The 9,749-nt window shown below is 36.9% G+C and overlaps 2 protein-coding genes across 9 annotated transcripts; one reads left to right on the top strand and one right to left on the bottom strand.

The window, feature by feature from the left end:
* Positions 1-1,179: 1,179 nt before the first annotated feature.
* LOC131665808 (molybdenum cofactor biosynthesis protein 1) lies at positions 1,180-4,178 on the top strand. 5 transcript variants are annotated; one of them, XR_009302049.1, is made up of 8 exons: positions 1,180-1,611; positions 1,711-1,825; positions 1,899-2,066; positions 2,330-2,556; positions 2,629-2,853; positions 2,926-3,160; positions 3,248-3,387; positions 3,450-3,588. XR_009302049.1 is itself a non-coding variant. In XM_058937941.1 (7 exons), the coding sequence occupies exons 1-7, from the start codon at positions 1,531-1,533 to the stop codon at positions 4,025-4,027; spliced, it is 1,623 nt and encodes a 540-aa protein (XP_058793924.1). In that variant the 5' UTR covers positions 1,180-1,530; the 3' UTR covers positions 4,028-4,178. The 5 variants fall into 5 exon arrangements, 4 of the variants coding, with proteins under 4 accessions (XP_058793924.1, XP_058793922.1, XP_058793925.1 ...); XM_058937941.1 differs by lacking the exon at positions 3,248-3,387 and having other exon boundaries at positions 2,330-2,550; positions 3,450-4,178; XM_058937939.1 differs by lacking the exon at positions 3,248-3,387 and having other exon boundaries at positions 3,450-4,178.
* On the bottom strand, positions 4,022-8,441 carry LOC131665804 (integrator complex subunit 7). 4 transcript variants are annotated; one of them, XM_058937930.1, is made up of 12 exons: positions 8,111-8,441; positions 7,668-7,874; positions 7,266-7,585; positions 6,980-7,204; positions 6,662-6,911; positions 6,521-6,594; positions 6,302-6,447; positions 5,624-6,229; positions 5,276-5,552; positions 5,106-5,209; positions 4,506-5,022; positions 4,022-4,445 (listed from the first exon to the last, which is right to left on the bottom strand). In XM_058937930.1, exons 2-12 carry the CDS (start codon positions 7,756-7,758, stop codon positions 4,170-4,172), a joined length of 2,886 nt encoding a protein of 961 aa, XP_058793913.1. In that variant the 5' UTR covers positions 7,759-7,874; positions 8,111-8,441; the 3' UTR covers positions 4,022-4,169. The 4 variants fall into 4 exon arrangements, with proteins under 4 accessions (XP_058793913.1, XP_058793915.1, XP_058793914.1 ...); XM_058937932.1 differs by having other exon boundaries at positions 7,668-7,858; XM_058937931.1 differs by lacking the exon at positions 8,111-8,441 and adding an exon at positions 7,957-8,090.
* Between the last annotated feature and the right edge of the window lie 1,308 nt (positions 8,442-9,749).

Here is a 9,749-nt window from a genome sequence, read left to right as displayed (position 1 = left end):
AAATTTATTTTGAGAAATAATTAATGCAAATGTAACTATAAATAACTGCGCAAATAACAATTATCGCCGAAATTATATCTATTTGATGAATAAAAAATTAGTAACTATTATTTCAGTTAATTGTAATTATTAATTTGTCACTACCAAACACGAAAATATATATACTTTCGTACTATATAGTACTTATAAGCAAAAAAATTATAAATACGATTATTCTTATAATTATCACATATGATAATAACTATAATAACATATGATGATAATTATAACTATTTAATTATTATATATACTTGTAAACAATTATATTTATATTTTTGAAATTGATTTAAAAACTGTTAATAACTACGTTATACATGTCTAAAATATGACGTTTATAAGCTATATTTAAAATATAACTGCGTGTAATAGTTTTACGCAAAAATAATTGCTAACAGGGTAGAATGCTGTAATACTATATTTATTCAATAGAGTAAGGGCATTTGAATTTTTTAAGGCATTTTATTAGAATTTATCTTTGATAGATTCGATTCAATCCCGGATAAATAATCACACATGATCGAGATCTTCTCTAATACATTTGGGCAGCAAGTAAGACATTCCTATTAATACAGCTCTTATAATTTGAGAGTGTGTCTTACAATAATAAAAGTGTACAGATCTATGTTACTGACTGATCTGTCAGGGGGCCTATTCTGAAAAAAAATTTTATGGTAAATCAGTTTGTCACTTCAGTTTACCACAGAATTAATCACTTTAGATGTGATAAATGCTTATGACATGTGCTAAAATTTTTTTTCAGAATAGGCCCCCAGGTGCATATGTATATGACTGTAGTGAGAAATAATATTTATTTTTTAACGGATGGTTATAATAATATTTTGATTAGATAGAAAAACTGCGCGAGATTTTTGCTAACGATTGAACGGGTTTATTTCTCTAAAAACTTTATTAAAACTCCGCGCAGATACAGTTATCGATGATCTGTGAGTGATCAACTTTGATAATTTTTTTATCAATAAAAATGAAATTGCGCGGAGTTATAAATAACTTTTGCTATCTTTGTTACCAACGCGCAGTTTTTCTATAATTTTTTTCGGTTGATTTTCGTTAACTTTCTGCTGAGTTCCTTTAGCCTACTGCTGCTGAATGCCAGGTTATGTGATGGAATTGTCCGCGAGAATGAAAGAAATAGCAACAAATAGTGACAGCTTCTATCTCTTTCTAGTCTACACTTATTTGCGTGACGACAGCTAATAAGACCAATAAGCGTCGACTAGAAAGAGATAGAAGCTTCCAACTATTTGTTACTATCTCTCTCACTCTTGCGGATAATTCCACAACCTGGTATCAGCAGTCTATCCTTTATATATACCTATGTATATAGCGTATAAATTCATTTGTCATATAAACGAACCAGATAAAACATGTGACCTGTAGGCACGAAGCATACTTGAGAATTAAAGTGTATAACAGTTATTTATTTTCACCGATATAACTTTATTTATTATTTTGAGTTGTGATTTGGTTAACATGTTGAAGACCTTTAACAAGTTTTGTGTACTTTCTGCTAGTTATTCAACAGGTGGATTTGCATTGAAGTCTTCAAGTAGAGTTAGTATTGACAATTTCATCAGTTTTACTTGATAATTAATTCCTTGCTCATCATTTTATTTATATTGTCAACTTTTTTAATTGTTATAATATCACTAGCTAACAACAATGAGGGAAAAACTTGAAAAAGATATTGGTTCTGTACTCAGAGATTCATTTGGTCGCCATCATACATACCTCAGGATTTCTCTGACAGAAAGGTGTAATTTGCGATGTATGCCATGTAACCATTTGGAAAAATTCATTACCAATTCAATTGCTTATTCTGATTTTTACTTTGGTTTCAGGTACATACTGTATGCCTGCAAATGGAGTTGAACTTACAAAAAAAGAAAAACTTTTAAGTACTCATGAAATAATCCAGTTGGCTGATCTTTTTGTTAAAGCAGGCATCAATAAAATTCGTCTAACTGGAGGAGAACCAACAGTGAGGAAAGATATTGTAGACATTGTTGGTAATTATTTATCAATATATGAATTTTTAAAAAGAAATTAAAAAATTAAAAGTAATAACACTGAAAAATAAGACCATTTTTAACAATATTTTAAACTAAAGTGATAATAGCCAAAAACTTTTAAATTAAACTTTTTGAAATTGTCTACAAAAATCAACCTAGCAATTACTGAAAATCTAAAGTAGCCAAAAGCATAATCAAAAGAACAAAATTTTTTAAATATAGCAATAATAATGACAAACTAATGAACAAATATATTTTAGCACATTTAAAAGGTATCAAAGGATTAGAAACTCTTGCCATGACTAGTAATGGAATTATGCTGACTAGACTGCTACCATCTTTACAGAAAGCTGGTTTGGATTTACTGAACATTTCTTTAGATACTTTGAAGCCAGAACGCTTTGAAAAATTCACAAGGAGAAATGGATGGACCCGAGTTATGGCTTCCATTGACTTAGCAATACAATTAGGATATAAACCTGTAAAAGTATAATATATCAGGTATTTTGAACTTTAAAGATTAATATAGAGACTAAACGATATTTTGTATCATCACCAGATAAATACTGTGATCATGAGAGATTTTAATGAAGATGAATTAGTGGATTTTGTAGAGTTAACAAAGAATAAGCCTTTAGATGTGAGATTCATTGAATACATGCCATTTTCTGGCAACAATTGGAATAGTAGTAAAATGGTTCCATTTTCTGAAATGAAAAAGATCATTAAAAAAAAATATCCAGAGTTTAAAAGACTGTCGGATAAACCTAATGATACATCAAAGGTGTCTGTTATTTGTATTCAGTTAATGATTGTTAAGTATATAAATGAGTAACAACAATGCTATTCATTGCAGGCTTATCGCGTGTCCGGATATCAAGGGCAAGTAGGTTTTATTACTTCAATGAGTGAAAACTTCTGCAGCTCCTGTAATCGTTTAAGAATAACCGCAGATGGAAATTTGAAAGTATGCCTATTTGAGGGTAAAGCAGAAGTGTCTTTGCGAGATGCCTTGAGAAATGGGGCTTCCACTGACGATTTGAAAGACTTGATTAAACATGCTGTACTTCGGAAGAAGAAGCAACATGCAGGTAAAAGAGCCGATGCTAACTGTTGCAACGTACTGACGTCGCATATGATATATCGTGTATAGAGATTCAGAACTTTTAATGTTACAGGCATGCTCAACCTTAGTCGAATGGAAAATCGACCTATGATTCTAATTGGTGGTTGATTGGATTATTATCTCTGATCGCTTATACACGATATACAATACGAGAACCACTATTAAGATAACTTTACTAGTTGCGCTATATTGGTATGTTATTATAATATATCAGAGTAGATGTCGCAATTAAAGATTTATTTCTCTCATTACAGTGAAATCTACATCCAAATGGAAAAACGTAACCATGGTATCTGGGAATAAAATAATAGGTTTAATAGGATTTTCATCGCAGCGGGCGAGATGTTTCTCTTCATTGACGCACGTAGATGAAAGCGGAAAAGCAAAAATGGTAGACGTGGGATTTAAAAAGCCGAGCGAGCGCAGCGCACGAGCCAAAGGATACATCCATGTCGGAGCCCTAATTAGCAAGCTGATTGCAGAAAATAGCTTAAAAAAGGGCGATGCCCTGACGGTAGCTCAGTTAGCTGGAATAATGGCTGCTAAGAAGACGTCGGAGTTAATACCTCTATGTCATCCTCTAACGATCAATTGCGTGAGCGTAGAGTTGCGTTTGAATGAGGAACTGCATAGGGTTGAAATCAGCGCAGAAGTTTGTTGCAGTGGCAAAACTGGTGTTGAAATAGAGGCACTAACGGCCGTCAGCGTGGCAGCTCTCACGGTATTCGATATGTGTAAATCTGTAGTTGCTGCCCCAGACATAATGCATATATCCTGCGTGGAATTGGTATCGAAGACAGGTGGCAAAAGAGGTGACTTTCACAGGCAATAGTAACTAATTTATGTTTATTTTTTCCGTACAAATATAGCGTAATTTACAAAAATAATAATAATAATAATAAAGATGATGATAGTAATAATGACAATGTTAATGATAATGATAAACGAAACAACAACGATAAAGATTATTAACGCTACGAAAGCTTTTTCCGTGAGGGCTCCTCATGTACTCGCACTTGTAACAACGATCGCGGACCGCACTTCCAAATGTTGCCAACCTCGTCGACGATGTTAGCGCTTGCGGTCACTTGATACTGACCGCCGCTGCTCGTTGGCTGTTGACCGCCGCTAGCGTTTGCGCTACACAGGCTCACCGTGCTGTTTTGCTGACCCAGCGATAGCAAAAACTCGCAAGTGAAAAAATCACGGCTAGGTACCATGCTTTGCTCGAGTTCACACACTCCTGTATCCTAAAAGTCGAGAAAAAACGTGCTGGATTGGCTACACCTGACGTTGATGTATTGTCTTACCTTCTTATCGGCGCAAAGTTTCGAGGGTGGTGCGGTCGAAATGCTGATACTGACGGCTGCTACCGATCGGAACAACGACGGCCTTTTGCCGTGCCGCAGCACGCCTTCGACCTTCAAGGCTAGCTGGCTACCCTGCGGCACTGACACCGGCTCGCCGAGGACCCTGGGCTGCGGCGAGAGCGATAGCTTGATGCTTGTCGACTGCAGCGCCTGGAAGAAAAACCTCGGCACAGGCAATCGCAGCTTACCACTGGCCAGTAATCGCACTTGCGAGATGAGGCTGCCAACGCGCAGATGGCTCACCCCGCTGGTTTTACGACTGGAGGTCTCATTGCCTGCGTCGCCAGCCGGTGCCAACTCTTGTATACGCGAGCAGCACTTGGCCAGCTGCTGCATCTCGATCGTGTCGCCGAAGTGGGCATTGCCGTCCGCAGCTAGTGGGAACGAGGTGGATACCATCGGTCCACCGCACACGCGTTGTACACTATGGGCCATCAGTAAGCAAAGCTCTTGCAGACTACCTCGTCGTCATTTTTCATCTCGTCAAGGTGACATATCTCACCATTGTTTCTTTTGTTCTATTCTTTTATAAAAGGATACGCTCTGATGTTGGTCAAAGTTCCGGGATCGGCGTCAAAGGCAGACTGATAAAGCATGTGGTAGTTATTGGCACAAGTCTTCAATTCATCGACCGATTTACGCAGCTATAAAGACACAGGTGTAGAGAGCACTGAACAATGACTGATAACAGTAGTACAATGCAAATTTACCTGACTCGTCACCCGGCCATAGCGCTGCAACTCGTCCTTGGCCGTGTGAGCTTCGTGGGCGGCGATCGCGTAGGGCGGCGCCGTGCATAACGAGCGGCACGAATGCAGCAGCTGCACCAGAGCTTGCAGGAACTCGCAGCGAAGCTTGGCATAATCACACACAAACTGCAGATTGTTGTTGGACGTCGCTGCTTTGAAGGACGTGCAGGCAGCTGCATACTGGCAGATGGCCCCGTTGAGTTTGCTCACTGTGTTGCCGTCCTTTTCAATTTCGTCTCTGAAAGAACAAAGACCCAAATCAATAGTCGTTTACTCGACTTGGCCAGGTCACCGCCAAGGTGGACTTACAATAAATAGCTCTCCGCGCTCGTCAGCAATTCTAGTCCGAGCAGCCAGAAGTGCAACTGCTCCGAGGCGACGCTCTCCTTCAAGCCCTTGAACAGGCGCGTCGCGATTTTGTGGTGACCGTACCTCGCTGCGCCGCGTGCTATCCGATATTTGTTCCAGTTGTCCACAGACTTGCTGACGGCGCTAACAGCTGCCAAGCATTCGCTACTCCACTCATAACCGCCGGCCACCATTTGGAAGAGCAAGTTACACAACATTACCTTGGTCTGATTGTGAGACGTTCGCTTAAGCTTCGCGAGAACATCAGGAAGGAGAGGGAGCAATATGTCATCGCCCAAGCTACCGATTGCTCCCAGAGCTTCGCACAGCGCGATCTCCTGGCTGTTGCTCTGCTTGCTAGAGGGGTTCGTATTCATAAGGCTGGAGCCGATTGCGTCAACAAAGTCGCTGCAGTGACTCCTCTGCGCTTGACTCAGCTTTACTGTTAATTGAAGACACACCTTCAGTTGGTACAAGTACTTATCTTCCAGGGCCAATAACATTATTAAAGACTCTAGGCAAGATACCACATCCTGAACCCCGTAAACAGTTAGACCCTCTTCATAGCTACAACAATTAGTACTGTATTACTGGCAATCTTTTCTTTCTAACTTTTGTTGGTTTCTACTTTTTTCTTACCAATAACAAGCTATTCTAGCTAGAATTGTAACTGCCTTCACTGCAACAATAGGATTCGGAGAATAGCAAGCTTTTGAGCACAGAGTAATCAAAGGGCTCCCTTTCTCTATGTTAGCTTCACAGGTCACAGGGCTCTCACTCAAAACCTAGCAAATGAAATAATCTTTACATGTTTTTCGATCCTTTCCATCATTTGCTTATTATAAAATTGAATACTACCTCAATAACGTTTAGCGATCTTATAAGTAAATTTATATTTTCTGCGCCATCTTGTAGAAGAGTTGCTGTGCTATCTGGACAAAAAAAAATTAATTTATATGTTTCAATTAATTAATCATCATTACATCTAATCATCATTACCAATCAACTGATTTAGAGCGCCTTGGGGCCATAAGTGAGCACCTTTCCCAGCAAGGGAATGCAGGAGCTTTAGAGCATGAGTTTTTATTGATGATCTGGGATCGTCGCGTAAATATCGCAAAAGTAAGGTAACTTGATCTGAAACATTGATTAATGTTGCTGAAGCTAAAGTAGTTGATGCGCTTAATGTCACATAAGAAAATTCAACAGCTGGATAGCTTTCAAGTAACTCCAAACATAATTCGTTTGCCTATAATCACAGTAATTACTATAATAGGATGTTGAGGAGGATAAACTTGAAGCTAACAAAGCATTTACCATAGAAGCCGTAGAAATATCATGGTGCATGTACTGTAATATGGGTATAAGCTGCAATTTCATTTTTGCTGGAGTTGCTTGACCTCTAATCATATCAGATATTTTACTGCACATGAAAATAGCAAACTGCTTTGACTGAGCAGCAAACATTTGTGCAGCATAAATAGCAGCTTCAACTTGAACCAAGTCATGGCAGTCGAGTGATTTACGTATGCTATGATGAACCTGAAAAGTTTAGATTTATATCAATTTAATTCTTTGTTATTGTAGTTGAATATGCCTTTACATGCTTCCTTTCAGGTATTATTCTGGCAACACTGCCTAGTGTTCTTAAAGTTAATGCCTTTGCAATTGGATCATTGGAATGCATAACACTATAAATCCTCTTGACAAATTCATCTACATTCAAAATTTTATCTAAATGTTTTTCACTCTGTTGAAACACCCTTAAAACCCATACTCTCAGAAAATTAGTTCCAACTCGAAAAACATCAGCTAATTTCAGAAGGGATGAATTAATCAATATTGGAAATGGATATTTTTCAAAAAGTTTAGGGTATCTGACAATGGCTTCACATTGTTCACCAATCTTAGTAGAACGTAGCCCTAAAAAGTAATGTCAAAATATAGCGTTCATTTAACACAGTCAAAAATTAATATAGTTTTAAGGGTAAACAAAGAAATATACCTTTATCGAGTTCAATCAAAGCTGAATTGGCATCTTGTTCTGGTTCACCAGTAGTTGATTCATTGAGAGCATTCATTCTCATGTTGATCATATCAAAAGTTGGTTATACAATGATAGTTAATCTTGAATAACTCTGCTAACTACTACATCATTCTGCATGCACATGTGTGTTGTGTGACATCATTGATCTACTGAGGTGCACATCTTCTATTATAAATAATGAAAAATTCACTTACTTTCAAGTAAATTCATTGAACGTGGGTTTGAAAGTCATCCAAAAATAGCCCACCATTTAAATACAAATATAAAACATGTACATATATATGTAATCCAAGTATAAAAACTATGGTAAAACTATTCAATCAAATCATATATAACAAATACAGGTAAACTTAATCAAAAATATGAAAATCGAAATACTAAAAAATGAGAAATGGACAAACCTCGTGTGGGACTGTGAGACTTGAGAGTAGGACCATGTTGCGATAACGCCACGTCGCGTTCGCCGTCGGGAGTGTCCATGGGACGGTCGGGATACCTTTTCCTTCCCGACTCCGGGGCTGTCCCCGTCCAAGTTTTTGTATGCACAACACCATCTTTATAACTTTAAGTTCATAGATTAAGATGCATATCTCGCATTCATTATGAAACTTAGCACTAAGTTCGAAGTTATAGAGATGGCGTGTGCGTATAAAATCTTGGACGAGGACGGCTTTGGAGTCCGAGATCAGGAAGGAAGAGGGATCCCGTGTGGACAATCCCCTACTGAATTTGAATTAAAGAAATACATTGCCATATAATATAAATAAGCTCTAAAGAAAGGAGCATGTTTCATAATAATTGAAACAAGTTGAAGTTCTACTTTACATAATCTATTAACTTAGCAAATACATAAAATTAAAGAAATTTAATATTGGAAAACTATATTATGACTTTAAAATAAACTTAAAGATGTAATATGTATCGAAGAATTTGTTCCTTATATCTAATTAAGTTTTTTACTTAACTAATTAAAAACTACCATAATTTTCATTTAAAATCACTTTTTGAAATTTGAGCTGACCCATTTGTAGAAATACTCATATATTGAAATATATAAATGATTCCAATTTGACAATTAAACATATGTATGTATATGTACATACCTTAAATTGAGGCATTACAACTATATAATTAAAAATTAGCATAATTTAAAATTATCTTTAATACTTGAGTGCTGCCGAATTGCATACTTGAGCGGACATCACTCATTGAAATACGTGTTTCTATTTAATTTGACTTAGCATTAACACAATATAAATTTTTACATTCCTAAAATCTTTTTTTAACTTACGTATTATGAAATTATACATGCATGCATGTATGTATTGAATATTCATATTATATTAAAAATTACGAATGATGATTATTTATTTTAAAAATAAAAAATACAATTATTATTCAAATGGGTATACGAAATATATGTATGGACTTTATAAACGATAAAATTATTGTGTTTTGTACTATTAAAATTTATATTTCTTTTCCAAATAGTACTGACTATTTATAAAAATAATTTATTTATCATAAACCATTTGTGATATCGATTAACGTAATAGCCACCATGTCTAATCATTATACGTATCAAAATACATCAATCGCTCACGCAGCTTAGACGAACGATGAGCAGTCTATGTTTTAACATTGGGTGACGTCACGAAACTAGTGCTCGTCCTCGTAGCGCGCTCGTTCACCGCTGTGAGTGCTCGCAGCGATATCGCAAAAAAGACTCCGGTTACTTCAATGTTCAATTAAAGTAGAGCTTTGAGTAGAGCCATTGTATTGTGAATGATGATACCACACAGCGTTCCGAGGGCTCAGAGTGGTGAGCGAGCGCCCTACGAGCGCAAGTCCGGTGACGTCACCCAATGTTAAAACATAGGCCCCTCTCCGTTAGTCTGAACCACGGAGGGTCTGAGGTCAAAGTTTAAGCTCTGAGTTCTCGGAGCGACCTCTCAATAAGTCTCCTATCAATTCTGTCATTCTTTCAAATATAGTATATAGTATTTATCAGTATACTGTTACTATGGAAACTGCATGTTT

Source organism: Phymastichus coffea, unplaced genomic scaffold (genome assembly GCF_024137745.1).
Source record: "Phymastichus coffea isolate CEN01 unplaced genomic scaffold, Cenicafe_Pcof_1.1 PCOF00054, whole genome shotgun sequence".
Classification (NCBI taxonomy): Eukaryota; Metazoa; Arthropoda; class Insecta; order Hymenoptera; family Eulophidae; genus Phymastichus; species Phymastichus coffea.
The sequence above is the reverse complement of the archived record's forward strand: the minus strand, read 5'-3'. Positions and strand labels throughout refer to the sequence as shown.

Bases quoted from the DNA above. Each gene is read 5' to 3' on its own strand.
- LOC131665808 (XM_058937939.1), top strand. From the start codon at position 1,531: ATGTTGAAGACCTTTAACAAGTTTTGTGTACTTTCTGCTAGTTATTCA. The intron at 1,826-1,898 runs GTATGCCATGTA...CTTTGGTTTCAG, and splicing joins AGAAAGGTGTAATTTGCGAT to GTACATACTGTATGCCTGCA. The intron at 3,161-3,449 runs GTAAAAGAGCCG...CTCTCATTACAG, and splicing joins GAAGAAGAAGCAACATGCAG to TGAAATCTACATCCAAATGG.
- LOC131665804 (XM_058937930.1), bottom strand. From the start codon at position 7,758: ATGATCAACATGAGAATGAATGCTCTCAATGAATCAACTACTGGTGAA. The intron at 6,230-6,301 runs GTAAGAAAAAAG...TAATTGTTGTAG, and splicing joins GCTAGAATAGCTTGTTATTG to CTATGAAGAGGGTCTAACTG. The intron at 5,210-5,275 runs GTAAATTTGCAT...GTGTCTTTATAG, and splicing joins ATGGCCGGGTGACGAGTCAG to CTGCGTAAATCGGTCGATGA.